Here is a 20,341-nt window from a genome sequence, read left to right as displayed (position 1 = left end):
CTTACGGCGTCCCACAGCATCTGAGAAGGAAAACTCATTGTCCGTGTTCAGATGGAGAACTGAGTGGAGGCTGGAAGAAGGCGAGAGGGAGATAGAGAACATGGGAGCTTTTCTATACGCAGATTAAGTCAACTTCTAAATGCATAAGAGATTAAGTCCTTGCGAACAGGCTCAAAGCTGGCTTGTTCTTAACAGAATATATGGAACAGGGCCTAGATAAAGCACAGTGAACAATGTCAGGCTTGCCAAGAAGGCAAAGAAATATAGAGCCCACATATAAATGTGCTTTTTAAAGTATCTTTAGATTAAAAAAAATCAGATTGCAATAATATGGACAAATTATCTGCCTTTAGACAATTTTTAGGGTATGCAGATATCACAGTAGCAATGTGCAATCACGCTGATAGATTCAGCTTTAAGTTCATTGCGGTCCTTCAGCAGAAAATCTGGGAGACTGAAAAAAGGTTGTAGGATAAGTCTCCAAGTCTGTAGCTGTCTACATCAAAAACTACACTATTTTTAAAAATAACCGAAATAATTCTAAAGGAGTCTAAAGTAGCTACTTTAGACTTGAGGTGAATACTACATTATTATCAAAAAATCACTAGTATTTTGAAGTTAAAATGTTTCCTCTTCGTTGTTTCTTATATCATGATCTGCATCTCCAAACACAATTACAACGCATTTTTGTCGTAGTAAAGCCTAACAGCAATTGAATTTGATTGACTTTCTTCTTCCAAAGCTGGCTGCCCTCATTCTTCAAAGAGGGTTGAACCTCAGAAGTTTAAGCGTGCTTCCATTCCAGTCTTGTGTACTGAACATGGATGCAAGCTTTTCCATAACAGTTCTTGCTTCTGTTACAGATGGTTTTTGAGACAGAGAAGTAAAAACAGGTGGAGATGGAAGCCCCATGGAATTATTAGTCCAATTCCCAAATGACAGGGGGAGCTCAAGTGTTTTGCCAAGTCACTTCTTCACTGTTATGAAACCTTAATCATATTCAAAAGGTTAAAGTGTAATTCCAGGACTAAGTCATTGGTATTCATCACATAAATAGGTCTAGCAAGTATACTGAAAGCCCAGACTGGGATATGGGTGTGCTTGTGTGGTAGCTGGTAAGGTGTATTTACTGTCCCTTGCTTACCTAGCTCCACGGGTGATTACAAAGAGGTCATTAGTCTGAAGTACAACATTGCTCTCTGCCCTGGGATCAGGGCCAGAGACGAGTCTCAGCACTTCCATGAGTACTGCAGTGGTCTCTGAGCCAGCTGCCTGACTGAGCTACAAGAAGTGGAGAGGGAGGGAGACAGAGACGGTAGTCTTGTCTCTTCAGCCTTAATGCTGTCCTAAATACGTGTGCTTCGTTCATCACGCAGTGAATCCCAAGAAATTTTATTCCATGAGAACAGGGCTGTGGCAGTGCCTTGAAACGTGCCGTAGCTGCTCATGTGAGCCTCAGAAATGTGGGATAGCAGGTAGTCCTTAAAACTGTATAAGCATACGGTTGAAAAAAAAAAATTCTTCTTTGGAAATTGGCTCTGAAATCTCCTCTTCAAAACTGCGAGCATAGATCTTTGATTTCCAGTCAAGGTGAGGGGCTCGCTAAGACTCGGTGGGAACAGTAAGTCACATTAGTCCTTAGAGTACATTTCTGGCAATTTAAATTACCTGAACATTTATTTTCATTAGAGATGATTCTTGATCCCTCTGTTTGTACTTCTGTGGATTTCAATCATAATGCAGGATGAATTGATTTGTGTCCCTGAGGGCTAATGACAGACCCAGTTTCTTTGAAATGCTCAAATGGGTTATGCTGTGGATCTCATGCAAAGCCAAAGGACTTATCCAGGATAAAGTTAGCACCTAGATAGGGTGGTCAAAACCAAATCTCTTTGTCAACTTCCTGGTGATTTCAAATCCATTAAAATGGTTAAGGTGTTTGAAGAAGATTACTAAATCATCAAAAAACCTATGTGATCCCACACGGTGAATTTTATGTTCTCCAGATTCAGGACAATTGCGAGTAAGACCTTGTTCCCCAGAGGAGGCAAAGCGGGTTGATTGAAGATTCTGGGTGCTTCCTCGTTATTTACCTTCACCCCCGTTTCAGCACCCGGGGCGTCAGGATCTCAGCCAGGCATTGCTGGCTAACATGTGGCTGTTACGGAAAAGCATTTATCTGAGCAGAGCAGTTGAAAACAGAAGTCAGAGTCTCTCGAGCAACCTGTATTTATTTTTTTTTTAAAGATTAAGTGACTTGATTTTGTTCTGCCTTACATTGTTGGACAAGTTTGTGTGTGCCGCTGCTTGGTCTCGTCCATGGAAGTATTTTAGAAGTCTGTTCCTTAGTGCTGTGTCTTTTTCTTCTCAGCCTGCTCTCGAGCACAGCTCTCAGTACGGGCATCCCCCAGAGCTCCTTTCCCATCCTCCACATCCCCCTCTCAAGGATCATGCTTCCCCTGTGCCTTTTCACTCATGAACCATCATGAATTCTCTCTGAATCTGCTTCTGTCTCCGCTGCTTGGTTGTCTTCAGTCTGGAAACTCTTCAGAACTGAAAAGTGTGTAATGTATTACACGTACGTTACACAATCCGTATGTTCTGATTTAAATAGTTAACTCTGGCTTAAGATGGCACAGATGAGTGTAAGATGTTGGGTTTGCATCTTAATATGCGAATAAAGTCCAAATCAAGAAATGAAAGATTCAAAGTATCAATCTCGTTTTAAACACACTTTTAAACCAGTGGCGTGTGCAGGGTAGTGTAGAACACAGGCTGAATCCGTTCTGGTTATCAGGTAGTAGGAAATGCGTTGACAGATGTTTTTCCTGATAATTCACGTAATCATTTTGCAAGGTAAGTATTAGTTACAAAAAGGACAATGAACTTCTGCTTTCCCTAACTTACTAATCATTGTTAGCGTGTCAATAACACGCCATTTTCGTACTTGCCTTTAACAGCTCTGCAAACCATGTTCGAACCAGTTTTCCCAGTATGGATACCTTGCCCTGATACTTGTAATGGCCAGAAACATCAGTGCCACTCCAGTGTAATTACCTGTTCTCATTTCTATTGTTTCCAGGTTTATTCCGATTTATAGGGGACCAAGTCATACGTACAAGATACAGAGGCTGACAGAATCCACTTGCTACTCGTTCAGAATACAGGCGGTCAACGATGCTGGGGAGGGACCTTTCTCAGAAATATGTACCTTCTGCACAACTAAGTCAGTCCCACCTGCAATCAAAGGTACGTAATAGATTTTTTTTTTTTTACATATGCGTAACTAAAATAATTATTTAAGTAATTGGTAAGTATGCAGTGAGTTTGTAATGGTTAACATAAGTATGCAAGAACACAAGTGAAAAATCAGTTTGTGTTGCGTGTGTGAATTGTGGAGTTACATTACGGTGGGAAGCGAAATTATCACTAAAAAAATTCATATAAATATTAAACCAACCACTGTTGTTATACGTAAACTGTTAAAATGCTGCTGCTGACAATAGTGTTCACCAAGGGATTGCTCTGGACACTGCAGCGCTTCCGTAAGGGATGTTACAGCTTTTCTAGATACGTGCACATAACAACCCGAATGTTAGTGAAGTTGCATGTTGTTTTAAGTTGATGTTCAGCATAGCACTTCAGAGTTTATTTCCCTTTGATTTATAAGATTAATAGTGATATTTCACATACATAAAGCATTAGATTCTTTATCTCACTTAGCATGGGTCCCCCTAGAAGAACAAAAGGCCTACTTAAATGACGTTTTATAACAAAACGCCTTTTACTGTGTGTAAATTGTGGCCTAATTTTGCTCCTTGCTTCCAAGGAGAGCTGTTATGAAGGCAGTGGATTTGCTGTATCAGCTGTCAGATAAACTGAGCTGACATCAGATGCACCTTTTTTTCCTGTGCTTAAAACTCCTTTACCAAGATGTACCATTTACAGCGAGAAACAGCAACTGTTAGGTTGTCAGAGAGGTTTCATCTGCTCGGCTGTATTTACAGTCTGGCTTTCGTGATTTTCACGCCATTAATTAGCAAAGATTTAGAAAGGGGGAAACACTGCTGGGGTGTAACTTCCCTGGTCCCTAGGTTAGCTGCTCTGAATCACCCCTGGGAAGAACAATGCTCTTGAGCGCAGAGAGAACGTTAGGAGATAGGCTTCGCTACGCTAAAATCGGCGTATGCGAGAATCCCAGCTTTGTTTTTACCTGGATATCCCTTGGGTTTTGGCATTTCCTTCAGTGCTGTTTCTGGAAGAAGATATTTGTATGCGTTTGGTGTAAAGTTCAAGGGTGAATATACTTACCCGACGGTGAATTATCCTGATTTGCTCTATTACACAGTTGTAAGATACGCTACGCAGCAAAGCGAGAGGACCTCGTGCTGGATGAACCAGGCTGGCGTGGGTGATGGTAGCAGGGAGGGTGTGCTTCACCGCTTTAGCGTCATCTGCAAGTTGTCGGAGTGCCGGGTCACTCACGGATGCTGAGTCCATGCGGCTGTTGCCGTTGCTTCTCTTAGCTGCGCTAGGTGGCTACAACCAGCTCGGGGACGCCGGCATGCACTGTAGTCACAATTTCGTTGTGGTGGATAGCAATCCATTTTATTAAATTCAGATCTCACCTAGGTTTTTGTTTTGAACTCCCTGCCTGCCTATTTAGTTCCTGTTAAATATGACTCATACCCTGGACTGAATATCAAGCGGTTAAGATATCGTGTAAATACCGGGTCGTGTGTGGGCTGGGACCGCAGGTGCATGACAAAATACTGGCTCTCACAGAGAAAAGGGCACAACAACAACTGTGTTGGTGAACGCTGCCGTGGGGGGGTAATGCCATAGGGAAAAGAGATCTGCTGAGGGAAAATGATGGTGTTGATTCTCTTCCGTGTTTGGAGCGATACAAAGGAATGTGGGTGATAAACTTAGTACAGTTTTTCATGCATGAGAACCACACGTTTATTTGCCTATAAGGTATCCTAATTACTCGCTTAGTGATGCCAACCCTAAAATAGCATTATTGTTAATGGCAGTATTTTGTTAAGTGTCTAACAAAAACCTACGTGTGTCAGGGTGAGGGATGGAAGGCGGAGGGAAAATAACGGAGAATGTTGTTGTCAGCTGAGATGAAGCCATCTATTACCAGTCTCTCAACACTGGCAGATGTGCAGAGAGAAGCAAATGGATATTGATTACGTTTGGATCCACATACGATTCATGTGTTCCTCTTGGGTGGTAACAAATTAGTCTAAAATTCACGTAATGTATGCAGCAGCAGCAGCATTTATTTCTTTGATAGACTCTCCTGTTGTCTGTTTTCATAGGGTTGGGGATCTGTATTGCCTCTAACAAGCTCATGTCCTTGCACGTGCACATGTTAACCACTCAGTAAAGTGTTTAGCGCTTTGATTCTCCCAGTTTTGTTTTTCTTGGTCACGTGCTGGACTGCTCTGTCTGATAAAGTGGTTGGTGGACCCTGGATGCTGTCACAGTTGTTTTGATGTCTTCCAGTGGCAGATGCTTAGTTGGACATATAGACATGCTGCTGGTAATACTCTGCTCGGCTCACCTGCAAACTTGCTGTCAGGCGTCGTATGGTGGCTTTCAGCTTTCAGCTGGTGAGAGGTCCTTTCCCAAGGACAGCAGCATTGTTACAGCTGACAAATTGAATTTCTTAAAGTTCAAGTGGAAGCACTAGTCTAAGTGTGGCTAGAAATAACAGGCCTGATCATCTGAATGTCAGGCTCAGAATTAGATACGAGGCCAAGTCTGTAAGATTATGCTTGTACTTTTGCTTCCCAGGCTGGACTTAATTTCTAATACTGAATATTATTTAGCTTCACTTCTCACATTCCTCTTCCTATTTTTCTGAATGAAATGTTTGATACTATTCACAGAATCCCAGGCTGGTGGGGGCTGGCAGGGCCCTCTGGAGCTCACCCCATCCCACCCCCTGCTGGAGCAGGCACCCCCAGAGCAGGGGCACAGGGCCACGTCCAGTCTGGGGGTGAATGTCTCCAGGGAAGGGACCCCACAGCCTCTCTGGGCAGCCTGTGCCCCTGCTCTGGCACCCGCACAGGGAAGGGGTTTGTCCTCATGTTCAGGGTGGAACTCCCCATGTTCCAACTTCTGCCCATTGCCCCTTGGCCTGGCGTTGGGCACTGCTGAAAAGAGTCCGGCCCCATCCTCTTGACACCCACCCTTCAGATATTTGTAAGTATTGATGAGCTCCCCTCTCAGTCTTCTCTTCTCCAGGCTGGACAAACCCAGGTCTCAGCCTTCCTCATAAGGGAGATGCTCCAGGCCCCTGATCATCTCAGTAGCTGTCTGTTGAACTCTCTCCAGCAGTTCCCTGTCCTTCTTGAACTGGGGGGCCCAGAACTGTCCGCAGCCCTGCAGGTGTGGCCTCACTGGGGCAGAGCAGAGGAGGAGGAGAACCTCCCTCGCCCTGCTGGCCACGCTCCTTTCCATGCAGTTCGGGACACCGCTGGCCTTCTTGGCCCCAAGGGCCCAGTGCTGGCTGAGGGTCACCTCGCTGCCCCCCAGCACCCCCAGGGCCTTCTCAGCAGAGCCACTCTCCAGCAGGTCCCCCCCAGCCTGTGCTGGTGCGGGGGGTTGTTCCTCCCCAGGGGCAGGACCCTGCACTTGCTCCTGTTGAATCCCATGAGGTTCCCCTGGGCCCAGCTCTCCAGCCTGGCCAGCTCTCGCTGGGTGGCAGCACAGCTTCTGGTGCATCAGCCGCTCCTCCCAGCTTGGTGTCACCAGCGAACTCACTGAGGGGACATTCTGTCCCTTCGTCCAGGTCACTGATGAATATGTTGAACAGGACTGGACCCAGCAGAGACCCCTGGGGAGCACCACTGGTTATGAGCCTCCAACCAGACTCTGCCCCATTGATCAACACCCTCTGAGCTCTGCCCTTCAGCCAGTTCTCCATCCACCTCACTGTCCACTCACCTAACCCACACTTCCTAAGCTTACCTCTGAGGGTGTTATGGGAGACAGTGCCAAAAGCCTTGCTCAAGTTGAGGTAAACAGCATCCACTGCGCTCCCTTTGTCTACCCAGACAGTCACGCCATCGTAGAAGGCTGTCAGGTTGGTCAAGCATGATCTCCCTATGGTGAGTCCATGTTGACTGTTTCTGATAACCTTCTTGTCCTCTACATGCCTGGAGATGACCTCCAAGATGAGCTGCTCCATCACCTTTCCAGGGATGGAGGTGAGACTGACTGGCCTAGAGTTCCCGGGTCCTCCTTGCCCTTTTTGGAGACTGGAGTGACATTTGCTTTCCTCCAGTGCTCGGGCACCTCTCCTGTCCTCCATGACCTTTCAAAGAAGATGGAGAATGGCTTAGCGACAGCATCCACCAGCTCCCTCAGCACTCGCGGGTGCATCCCATCGGGGCCCATGGATTTGTGAGGATCCAGTTTGCCTAGGTGATCTCTAACCCAGTCCTCCTCAGCCAAGCGGGAAGTCTTCCTTTCTCCAGATTTTCTCAACCAGACCTTCTTTGTTTCTTAGTATGTCGAGCAGCACATCTCGCCTCGTTGCTTCTCCAGCACCTGTGTCAAAAAGCTGCCCTCAATGCTCTGCAGGAACCTCCTGGATTGTGCATGCCTCGCCATGTTGCTTTTCCACCAAATACCAGGGTGGTTGAAGTCCCCCATGAGAACCAGGGCTTGCGATTGTGAGGCTACTTCCAGCTGCCTCGTCGACTTCTTCCTCATCAGGTGGCCTGTTGCAAACGCCAACAACAGTGTCGCCCATGTTTTCCTGCACCTTGATTTTTACCCTTAAGCCCTTGGCTGGTTCTTCCTCCACCCCTGAGCAGAGCTCAATACATACCAGTCGCTCCCTCGCATAAAGAGCAGCTCCCCCACCTCGCCGTGTTGGCCTCTCTTTCCTAAAAAGTACATCCATGACGGCATTCCAGTCCCGCAAGCTATCCCACCATGCCTCTGTGACTGCAATGAGATGGTGGCCCTGCGCCCGCACACAGATCTCTAGTTCCTCCTGTTTATTCCCCCTGCTGCGTGCATTGGGGTACAGGCATTTCAGAGACGTAACTGAGCGGCAGGTTTCCCTGGAGGGGTGCATGAGGACCCGTTATAGCCATGCACACCCTTGAAGTGGTTGGTCTTGCGATTGTCATCTCGTGAGGCACCTGAGGCACTTCTGTCGCTGTCTTTCAATGACAGGTAGCATGGGAGGAGCACGCCGGCGTCTCCTCTGGCACAGGTATTTGCTCAGAACTTCACAAAATCGCTGCTTTTATTAATGCCGGTGTAATTTGTGCGTTGGCTTCTGCTTTGAAAAGATCACTGCACAGCATTGCAATTGAATTTTAAAAGTTCAAAGGTTTTTTTTATCACATCCACTCCCCCTTTCTAGTGGCTCACACAGCTGATGGGTGAGAGATGCTTTAACAGCTCACTGTCCTTCTGCAGGAGTGATCTGGGTCCTACAGTAAACTCCTTAGGAGCTTGTTAATCAGCTCTAAATTTCACCCAGTTTTTGTGAGCAGTGTTTGTTACTGTTTAATACCACAAGAATCCCGAACTGCTTAATCGAGCAAGACTGTCCTGAAATAAATATGACTTTTGAGTGACTTAAAAATCCAGCCCTAGTTTTACTACTTTCATCCAGTGGTGATAGCAATTTGATTTTTGGCCACAAAAATACAGTACAGACTATGTGCTACTAACCTCTGTCATGTCCCAAAGTTGTCTTTTTAAAATGTTCTCATATATTACAGCGTGTGTAAAAGGAATGAGATTTCAATGCAGTCTTTATGTTAAATGTTAACACATTTAATTTTATTCTAGCCCCTCGAGTGACACAGCTGGGAGGAAACGCCTGTGAAATTACCTGGGAGATGGTCCCACCCATGAAGGGAGATCCTGTTGGTTACGTTCTACAGGTACTGGTTGGAAGAGAATCTGAATACAAGCAGGTAGGAAAACAGACTCATTCTGCTAAATTGATGATATAATGGAAATGGTTTTGAACATTTGCTGGGCTGCTTCTTTCTGCTGTATTGATTACACCCGATGGTGGTGCGTCATGAACTTCGGTAAAGGCTGAGTCAAAATTAAGGGCTGTAATAGGTTGTTTTCTCCCCAGAGGGAGTATGTGGAGCATCATTATGTTATCGGAGTGATTTGCGCTCTGTCCATAGTTAATCACTATTTCTAACAGAACTAACCTTTGAATAGTTACGATTTTGTCCACCCGTGCTTAAGTCTGAGCTGGCTGGTGCTAACCATTGCCTGAAGATGAGACAGTGAAGTAGGTAGGTTATCTTCCTCATTCCCTAAGCCCATTCCTAGACTGTCCATCAAGGGTTTCAGCCGAGTACACAACTTTTAATTGGATTGCTCATTCATTCCATTCCTACCTAAGGTTTCGATGCACGGATGTGTAACTGCTGTATATCAGCTGCCCCACAGAAACTGTGTCTGTTCTTGCACCGTGCAAATGAAGCGAATGAAGTACAGGTGGTCCTTCTTTTCTTGACTGTCATGATTAGAGCTCACAAGTGGGCATCTCCCCTGTGAAACAGAACAACTCATTCACAGCCAGATCTTTTATTTCATCTCTCGCACCTCTGACTGTGATTTACAGTGCACTTCATTCGTGCCCTGCCTTCTCCCTGTCCTTTCTTCCATTGTCATATGGATTCCAAACAAGTCCAAATCAGGGAATGAGGTACATTAAACCTTAAATTAAATTCTTAAAAATGTGAATAAGGTGGTACTTTGCAGCTGTTGTTGCTTCTTTTCAGTCTATTTCTGAGTGTTACTGTGAATTAATGTGAATTATAATCAAAAGTAACATAAATCAGCGCAAGACAATCGATGCGGGTGCCAAGGATTCAGAAACCTAACTGTTGTTTTTGTTGGAAAACATTTCTGGTGCTGGTATAGGTAATAAAATTTCCGTGTACTGTGTTGGCCTCATAATGTCAGTGGTAAGTGGATAAGTGAACCCATTTTGCCTTTGCCTGATTCACAAAGTAGCCTTGATGTATAACCTCCAGGTACAGCTTTAGTAAGCATAGCTTCAGTGCTTAAAATGTTCTGGATGTCCTTGGGGAGAATTGGACATGGCTTCATGTTCCTTTAAGGTAGGTGATGGCTTAATCTTTGCAGTCAAGAAATTGTGGTATGAAAAAGCCCAGCAATAAAAGAAATAAAAAGTACCTTCAGGGTCTTACGTTGAAGGTCTTCATTTCTCAAGAAGCATGACCCTGCTTGAGTTTTCACAAGTGATTCACTTGAAGCTCCCGGCTGGGATGCTCAAAGCTGGCACTGTGACTTCTGTAGCTGGGCTGGCTGATAACCAGCTGCAGAAACGGGGAGTTCTACTGTTTCACGGTCTCAGAAATCAGTTTCGCTCATCAAAATTATTTATCTTTGTCACAAATGTGGGTGTTTTCTCAGCACTGGGGCACATCACTGACTGGCTGTCCGTTAGCCGAGCTGCGGTAGCTGTGTGCTCATGCACTTCGCTCTTAGTATGTGAATAGGAGACAAAATATATAAATGTCTTTCAGTGACTTCCCTGCCTAATGCATTTCACTTTACCTTTGCTGTGGCATTTGTGTGATCACTTGCTACTCTTTAGCTGAAGAGTAATTTTAGTGATGTGTTAATTACATCTAAAGTGCAAGTCCAGAATTTACTTTTAAATCTGTTTTGTTCCCTGCAAGTGATGTAGATATTTTGCATATAGATCTCAGGGGGCATATTATATTAGAGAAGTGCTGCAAATTGTTTTGAAGGGTTGCACAAATGAAAAATATCATAGATTTTCAGGCTATTAAATACACCCATGAGAAAGAACAGCGGTTTAAGTGACTGGAGTTGCTATAGCAGTCACCGGTGCATTTTGCAAGAACCAGGGATAGTATAGCTGGATAAGGAGCCACGTGAAGTCATTTTCCGTGTCCCACTGGCACGGAAATAAATGCAACAAATAGCTATTTCAAACTATTTATGGGCTATGGAGGACTTCAGTTGTCTCTGTTCTGCGACATGTTTTACACCAGCCCAAACACAGATGAGAAGAGTTTCGTAGAATAAAAATCCACTTTTAAAATTGCCTTAAAATTGAAACTTTTCAACTGCTGAGCACATAAAGCTGTTTCTCTGTTGCAGGTCTGTAATCCTGTCAATAGATCGCTTTATGTGCGGCAATTTAAAGGCAGCTATTTAAGACAAAGCCTTGAAGAGTTTTAGATCTTTTTTTTTGTGTAGGGAATGGGAGAATATTTGAGATATGTCTGTGTTTCTCCCCCAGGAAGTTTTACAAAGATACTGTTATTCTGACAAACACCCTGGGAAGACGTCAACATGCCTTTTGCGATACTGCCTTAGCATCCAGACTGTGTTACCTATTTTCAACTGCTGGGATGGTGTTTTACTGACGAGAACGTTGTAAGCTTTACATAGTAGATTTTAGCTTTTTCATCCAAATAAAAGCTTCGAAAAGGAAGGTTCTGTCATCGTGAAAACTGACATAGAACTTTCTAATGATGATTGCAATTGACTTTTCAAAACACGACTGTATCCCACGACTTTTTGGGGAACAGCGGTGCCCACAGAGCGGCGCGGTGTCGAGCACAGAGTCTCGGTGGACTTGACAAGAAAGCTCACGCGAATCCTGACTCGGGCACCACGGTTGTGGCACTCGTGAAGTTTTCCCAGAAATAGGAATGGTTACAGATCTCGATCCAGCTCTTTGCCAGGAAGCCCTTCAGAAGGTGCAGAATGCGGTGCTCTCCCATATTAATTTCATTAACAGAAGAGAAAATCCGCCTGGGCACTCTGTGCCGAGTGTGCATGGAGTTGTCTGCTTCAGTTGGCTCTGGCAGAGTCGGGTGCACACCCAAGTAAGTGCCCGTGTTTCATTTCCCCTGTTCACACAGCGTAGCTCTTTAGTACACTAATAGCCCTGATTTTTCTGGGGCTGCCTGTGGGCCAGTATCACGTAGGACGTCATAACACCTGTCTAGCAAGTTTTGTATTGAAAGCAAATAAATATAGAAAACTCCTGATAAAATAAAGCATTAATAGGAGAAAACAAAGTCTTACTGCCATCTGTTAGCTCTCAACGTTTGAGCTCCTTGTTAATCTATTGCTGTGTATGCCATCCTAGAGATGAAGCTCTCCAGAGATGTAAGAACACTAGGAGCAACCCACCGGTCTGTACTTGCACCTCGCTTATGTTGTAGAAACAAAGTCAAGTTCCAGAAAATTATCTTCATTAATTTATAAAATAAGCTAAATTGCTGTAGCATTTCCTTCCCCATGCTGCAGCGTTAGCCACCCGCGTGCTTTTGGGTAGTTTCTGTCCAGATCGTCACGCCAGAGCTGCCTCCCTCCCACTGTAGCCCCACGTATGCAGCCGTCCACCTCCCAAACGCCACCGCTCCTCCACCGTCAGACCGAGCAGAGCTGGTATCCAAGTACTCAGAAGCCCTTTCTTTCAGACTGGGGCTAAAGCCATCCCTGCCCTCCTCTGGGAGAACACGTTGTAAATATTTCTCTGCTGAGAATTGTCTGAAGAAGGGGATTTGCAGGAGCCGAACAGATAACAGTTTACCCCTAAAAAGCGTGTTAAAAAACTATTAAATACTCCTTTCTTAAGCGATGCGCTCCTGTATTTGTACGCTTCATCTAGTCGGATACTTCAAAAAGCAGTGGCATTATGACATTAAAAGTTCTTTTTAGAACTTCTTTCTTGTTTAGGAGTCAGGACGTAAATCACAGCAGACTGCAAGAATCGGTGGCCCAGCTCTGTTCTGTTTCTTGCACTATCATCTAGCAGAACTTACTCAGTTAGAACTTGGCTTTCAGGTGTGTTAAAATTGTGTCCAGCTTTGCATTGTTTTAATCTGGAGCTCGGGGAGCGGGCTGGGTTGTGCAGGGGAGCTGAAGCTTGGGATAACAGTCGTAATACTCGGCAGCCTCGGGTTTAGTTTCCCAGCTGAGCAGCTCTGGGGATCGGCTCACCGAGGAGCTGGCTCTTCGTGAGACCTGTCTGGGGGAATGAGAGCTGAGTTTTGAAGCTTCTTTATGCTTAAATTGTCTGCCAGTGAGGCAAAATATTCTACCTTTGAAATGTCTGAGAATTTGGAGGCAGTGGTGTTTCATCAGCTTCTGCCGCAACTCTTCTGGGAGAAGACTGTCCCAAACGCTTTCCAAAAGAAGAGGAGATACGGGTGGGTGCACTGGATGTGTAGAACTCCCCCAGCAATGGAGTGGGAAGCCTGCTCGGGTCCGCACCGAAAGGTGGATGCTGGGGAGAACCTGGTCGGTCTAATTTTTATTACTGTTTTTACTTTGTTTCAGACTCTGTAGACACGCAATCTCTGAATCGCATTCGGCGCCCTGATGATTTGTGTAAATCGGCAAAAAAATGGCTTTCCGTCTCTATTTTGAATAGCAAGTCAAAGGCACTTGTACTGGTCGCATGCCAAAACACAACATGATTGTACCGTACGCGTTGCCTTTTATTATTGGTGCTACTTGCACTGAGTATTTTCTCTGCCTCCTGATGCCAATTTTGTGTCATGAGACAGAGGAAATAATTTCCTTTCATTAGAGGTTTTTCAGTGCAGCCCACCTCACGGAAGGTGACCTGAGAGATTCTGATTTGCTTTGTTTAGGAGGCAAGGCTGTCCACGCAGCTTAACTCATAAGGGTTTATGAGCAGCTCAGCAGTGAAGCTGATTCCCTCAGAGGGAAGCTGATTTTGAGTCTGGATAAAGTAATAAGCCCAGCCAGTTTCTTAAAGAGAAATCTGTCAGATGACTTAGACGACATTAAACCTTTCAAGTGGGCATGTTTTCTAAATAGATCGAAACCTGCTTCTGATTCTTGGTGGTCTTATCACCATGAAAAATAGGCTTTTATTAATTATTAAATGCACTGGTCATTGCAGTGGAATGCCGCAGCCAGGTGAGGTTATCTTACACTTTCCAGTGTGTCGCTTACAGGGCAATTGTGTCTGTCATTTTTATTATTTGGAAAAGATGGAGGGGGGTTGGAATTATTTAGTGACATTGTTGAAATTGAGAAATAGTTGCCTACAGGAATTCTCTGAGCTGCCTGGCTTGATCAATAGGATCAAATGCCATAAGAGGCTTCAGCAGCACTTTATTACTTGTGATGATATTTTCATTGAGGGAGCCAGGCGAAAAGCTCATCATGTTTTTATTATATTCTCAGGTACCTAAACAGAAAAGCTGTTTTTAGGAACTGAGAGTGATAGATTGGATAGCCACTTTACTTCAACTTGGTAGCGGCCAAAGCGTAACGTGCTACGTATAAAAAAGTGCGCTGCTTTGTACGGTCATATTTGGTTTAATGTTTGTTTAGCGAATTTAAAGACCTTATACGTAATTGTGAAATGAATTATTTTTTCCTCTCTGTTGTGCATGTGAAGTCCATTCACGGACAGAGTGTAACTGTGTTCGCAGCCAAGCGTGTATCTCTGCGCTGGGGGCATCCTGCGATGGCTTTGCCTGGCCCTGCAGATACCATACCAATGCAGACAAACTGGAGCTGGCGCCGGTAGCGTCTCCGAGGTGCTCGCTGCAGCCGGTTGTGGAGGGTAGAGGCTACTGGCAGAAGCGAATGATAATTAAGCGCAATAATTTTTCACCCGTTACTGAGAAAGGGCATAGATCCGCGGGTGCTAAATACTCATCAAACCACTGGAGGCAGCACAGTTTCCACCACCGCCCAGCTGTAGTGCAGGAAATGTTTTGGCTTTCTAGTTCGTGACTATTAATTCATGTGTTCAATGTACTTTTGACTGTTTTTCAAACTGGAACGATGAACTTGACTGTCTGGCCTTTTCCTGAGAAGTGCGGTTGACTCAGCTGGCTCGAGTGAACTTGGTCATCTGTATTTATTAGACTGTAATGAAGATACAGGTCTTTGATTTAGGCAAACTTAGCCTCCAGTTACACTGGTATTTGCCAATCTGACAGAACAAAACAAGTAAAAAACAAATTAACTGGACAGGTTTTTTCAATGCAAAGACAGGTTGTATATATCCCATCCCTAGTATCTGTTCAATGTAATTTACGATGATGAGATTGTAAAATTTTGATTAAATGTCATTATTTGGATTTACTGATTTATTTTTTTGTTTTAGAAGTGGTCGTAGGGGTTGCAAAGGTTCGTTTATGACAAAGGCATGTAGAGCTCTTAGGATTATACATTTTGAAACGAAATTAATAATTACAACAGCACCAGGAAGCATACCTTGCTTACAGTATTTCTGTAAGGATGGATGCTCTGAGTCTAACGAAACGGGAGTTAGTTAAGACCTCCCAGCAGAGGAATCCCAACTCCGGTCCTGTGGAAGAACGCATCCTTTTTAATTACTGAAGTTACATTTACGTGCCAGACGCATGCAACTTCTCTTTGCATGATCATTGGTATTTGGGAGTAAACTTGGGTATTAACACCTACAAGACAGTAGGTGGAGGACAATTGCCTGCAACAGGTGGGTGTTAGAAATGGAATTGCCGCTGGAAAAGCGAGTGGCAGAGAGGTCCCTGGTAGGAGGTGCGCTTTGCGAATAGATGCTTCTACCTTTACGTTACTTCTACAGACCGCTACAGCATCTGCAGTTTTGTTTTCCCTGTGATTACTCTATTTTTGTAACTTAGACTCGCTTCTCATTGGCGTTGGGAAAACAAGCAAAGACGACGAGAAAGGCAAGAGCGCATACCTGTGGTTAATCGCAGAGGTTTACGGTAGGAATTTGTTGTATTCCTGTCCCTTGAGCTGGGGTGAGCTTCCTGCGAAGGCTGAGCATACTTGAGGAAGGTAGAATAATTTTGTTTCAACATTGCTTCTTGATTTATGCCTTGGGACCAGGAAACGTGGGCCAGTTAGAGGACTTCTGCTTAGCCTGGAAACTCAGAGTCGCCGTCATTCAAGCAATGTTTGGAAAAATCATGAAAGTTTAAAAGGCAGGGAGAGAATGAATGAAAGAAAAACCTTAATCTTTTGTCCTAGACCTTCTCAAGAAATCAGCAACTGGCTTTTTAACTGAGGGATGAGCCTCAGGGGCAAGCATGGGCAGGAAAGCTGGAGTCTTTAAGCGGTATTTAGCTAGGCGTGTCTCTTCTTTTTCCTCCTGTATTTCTTACCCCAGAGTAACACACAGGAAGTCCTCTTATAGGCTCAGATTTAATTTCCCTCTTGTTACCCTTTCCTAAGTTGAGTTCTTGCCTCCGGGAGGGCAGCAATGCTCTCGGCCTTCTGCTCCCGCAGCGAGGAGACGGAAACCAGCTTAAATGAGCAAAGGAAGAAGTATCCGAAGTTCAGGATTATATTATTTTTTTTTTTCCCTGCAGACTTTCTTTCCACAGGCACTTCGTGACATGTTTTTCATTTCATAAAATACCAGTTTCATCAACGCTCTGTTATATAAATTGTTGACTGGTTATTTGTTTTCCGAGTTCGTAAATGTTTCCAGTGGTCTTTTTCCATTTAAGTCGCAAGAGTGTCTCTTAGATATTCAGTTTTCTCTCATCATTCTCATATTGTGACTCATGCTTTCTGAGTCATACGGTACCTACATTTGATTTGATGGGTTTGGATTGCTAAAGAACCACATACAGTGCAACCAAGAGGAGCTTTTTGATACCTTAATAATATTTTATTGTTTCCACGATCCTGAAAGTGTAATTTCTGGCAAAATTGCTGACTCTTGAGAGAAGTGTGAGGAAAGTACATTAAAATAATATTTGTAACCAATATTATGATTATGCAGTGAATGTCTTCCAATAACCTTAGTGTGCAGGTTTTCTTCCTTTTGGGGCCAAACACGGTGCTTATGTCTTAGATGTGTTTTAGGCATATGGTCACATTTTAAGAGTTCAGAAATGTGTTTGCCGTGTTTATCACACCCACGGAAGATGAGCGCGTCCTGTGGTTGATACATTGCCTGAAGTCTTGTCTGTCCTTCTGCGCGCTGACTCTGTAGAACACTCTGTGTTGAGACCTCTCGTGGTTGGACATCTCTTACACAATCCTCCACGTGCCTCTGCTTTTGCAAAACCTGCACTGACCTAGTGAGTTCTCCCCTTGAGAGCTGCAGCAATGTTTCCTTACGAGACTCAGACTTGACCCAACTCTCTGTCCCAAATCCTTGCAAAAGCGAACCTTGTTATGTTTGTAAGTCGTTTGATGCTCTGGAAGGAGGAGGAGGTTGCCTTGCTCTCTGTATCTGACTGCGCTCACGTTTTGTTTTGAAGGTGTACAAGGGAGAAGAGACCACATTCCACATCTCAGGCCTTCAAGTCAACACAGACTATCGGTTTCGCGTCTGCGTCTGCCGCCGGTGCTTGGATACCTCACAGGAACTTAGTGGACCTTTCAGCCCATCCGTTGCCTTTATGCTTCAGCGAAACGAGATCATGCTTGCAGGAGAAACGGGGAGCATAGATGATCCTAAGATGAAGAGCATGATTCCTACTGATGAACAGTTTGCAGCCCTCATCGTTCTTGGCTTTGCAAGTTTGTCAATTATATTCGCCTGTATATTACAGTACTTCTTTATGAAGTAGAGAATTCAATGGAAGTTTGAGATACAAGTTTAACTAATGCTACGCATTATAATCCACACATTTATTCAGATATTCCTTTTTTTTGAAATCCTTTTGTTCTACCATACATTTTATATACTTCTCTTGTTTTTACAGTTCTAGCTTGAAGAAAGATAAATCAGTGTTTTGATGCACCTTTTTGAAATTCAAAACTAGGAAGTGGTCAAACTGGAGAAACAAGCAAACCAGATACCAAAAGCAAGATTTTTAGTTTTCCTTCACAGTTTCAAAATTGTCACCAATTTGCCTTTTCAATGTTGTTGTGGTGGTTGGTTGTTTTTTTTTTTCACTGAAGTTCTTACAGTCTCTTATTTTATCTTGCTATTTAGGAAATTTTAATCATGAGTCACTTTTTCGTCTCTTCTTTTTCCTTCTAAACATTAGTCACAAGCGTGTATAGTGGTAAGACTAGAATACAGTGTTAGTCAACAGTACCAGGTTTTCCTTGAACAGTATTAGCAATGTTGCCTATGAATTATACACTACATTTGCCCCAGTTGTTTTTTTTTCAAGATAAAACGTAAGTTGTTGTTGTTTTAATCGTTTAGTGCATTTAAATCGGAACAATATCCTGCAGTCGAAAAGCCTTTTTAATTATCTGTTGGTTTTACAGTTACAACACTATAAACTGCCTGTATAAGAAATCAAATAACCAAACCGTATATAAATTATGAAGCATTATAGATTTTTTTTTACCATTTTGATTCCTAGCAGTAATTTTAAGCAAGAGGGCATTGTGCAATAGTTAGCTATTCCCATGTTCAGCTATTTAAAAGCTGCTTTAACTTGTCTGTTTGTCACTGTATATAACTACTCCTAATCTAATACTAGATATTATTCTATTATGTTCAGCCTGATTTATATGATTAGAGCTGGTGACAGCTTACTGCCTCTACTGAATTAGGTGAGATTTACATTCGATGTAAGCAAACTTTACTGTCAGTTGATTTTTTTTTTAATTATGTTTATTACTATTATTATTATTTTTGGAGGGGTATCCATTTTATGGAACATTTTTGGAGGTATCAGAAACGAGATCTGTTTATTTTGAATACCTTAAATGGGTGTCTGTGCTATTCTTACCACAGGGCTAATTGAAATAACTGGGTACATGGCAAAATTGAGACGAGAGTCCTGCTCTGATGGGAACGCTCCCCCTCCTCCTGCCTGCCCTTTCCAAGATACACATTTTAATCCATTAAGATAATAGAATTTTAACTCTTCAGTCATTGGATTATTTATATTAAGTCAACATTGTGCGAGTACCTCAGGGACATAAATGAGCTGGAGGTGCAAATAGATTCCAAAAGGGTGCAACAGACACAGTGTATTTCCCTGCCTCTTGTTTTTGTATATTTTTGCTACTTGGTTTTGCTTTTGTCCTAGCTATTTTGTGCTCTGTCTCCATCGTCTAAGACTCAGTGTCCTGTACTAGCATAATATTCCCTTAACCAAAGTAATGGGGAGAAAACAACATTATTTTTGTTTTAGGTTTATTTATACTATATACTGCATACAGTACTTTAAATACCAATTACAGTGCAATCTTTTATTTATTGTAAGAAAATAAAAAATAAAAAGTGTACTTATGTACTAATCCCCCTCCCCGCCCTCCCCGTAGCATGTTATATTTTGTCTGTTTTATACTGTTGTACTTTAGGTCAACTTTTTACCTGGCAGCATTCCTAGTATTATTAATCTTCTTACATTTTCTTGTGTTTTTGAAGATGGGAGCATCCTAGTACACTAAATGCCAAAAAAAAAAAAAAAAAAAAATACAAAAACCACATTATCAGTGATTCAAACGTTTACATGTATCCAAAAACATAATCATCTCTGGAAAGAAAGTGCTAAGATCAACGAATTATTCTGTGTGCCTCTCTAGATGTAGCAAATATTAGAAATGTTCTGTATTTTGTTATTGACTATAATTAGTTTAATGTAGCCTTGCAAACTAATGGCATTGAGCTAAATATATATATTTTTTTGGTTTTGCCAAAGTCATGGCTTGTCAAATTTATTTACATCTTATTTAAATTTATTTGTGATATGAAACGTTGTGACCTTGCATCTGTATTTTGTGAGCAAAGCATATACAGCTGTCGTCAGTGGAGGGGAAGAGAGTGTATTTTTTAAAACAGCGAAAAGGCCGCTAGTTTGGAAGCCCAGAAATTTGAAATAGGTTCCCTGGTTTGTTTTTTTTTTTGTTTGTTTTTGGAATATTGTCTCAGCAGTGCTGCTATGAAATCCAAGCTTGACACCTTTTTTAAAAAACCTGCTTTAATAAAAAAAAAAAAAAAAAAAGGAAAAAAAATTTTAAAAACCCCACCCTGCTTTAGATGATTTGATCAATTTTGAAAGTTTGAAACACGACAGACACTAAAAGCGGCAAGCAGGAGTGGAGAGCGAAGCAACCGCTTACCCTCGAAGCGTTTCTGTCGTTGCTGATTTGTTTGGTGTCCCTTATAGTGACGGCAGCGAGGACGCCCGGTCCGACCCCGGGCTCGTCAGAGAAGGTGTTCCGTCGGAGGTGGGACGGGCCCTCGGTAAGTTAGTGTGACACTCTTCCAGTCTGTGTATCCTGGCGCAGTGCTTTGGCTGGCGTTCATAGCTTACCAAGGAAGTAAAGCATCGCAGACGTTAAGCCCTTCCTGTCTGACCTCCAGCACCGCTGAGCCACCGTTGGCTGATGCCCTGTGCCC

At 43.3% G+C, this 20,341-nt stretch overlaps 1 protein-coding gene across 1 annotated transcript in view; it reads left to right on the top strand.

Moving 5' to 3' along the window:
* FNDC3B (fibronectin type III domain containing 3B) overlaps positions 1-19,962 on the top strand; it is a 211,777-nt gene extending 191,815 nt beyond the window's left edge. Inside the window, exons 24-26 of the mRNA XM_075098472.1 lie at positions 3,083-3,249; positions 8,830-8,957; positions 17,289-19,962. Of these exons, the coding sequence (XP_074954573.1) occupies positions 3,083-3,249; positions 8,830-8,957; positions 17,289-17,600 (607 nt within the window). The 3' untranslated portion in view covers positions 17,601-19,962. The remainder of the gene's footprint in view (positions 1-3,082; positions 3,250-8,829; positions 8,958-17,288) is intronic.
* The last annotated feature ends 379 nt before the right edge of the window (positions 19,963-20,341 follow it).

This window comes from Phalacrocorax aristotelis, chromosome 7 (genome assembly GCF_949628215.1).
Source record: "Phalacrocorax aristotelis chromosome 7, bGulAri2.1, whole genome shotgun sequence".
NCBI classification, from domain to species: Eukaryota; Metazoa; Chordata; class Aves; order Suliformes; family Phalacrocoracidae; genus Phalacrocorax; species Phalacrocorax aristotelis.
Note: the sequence above shows the minus strand (reverse complement) of the source record. Positions and strands in the feature narration are given on the sequence as shown.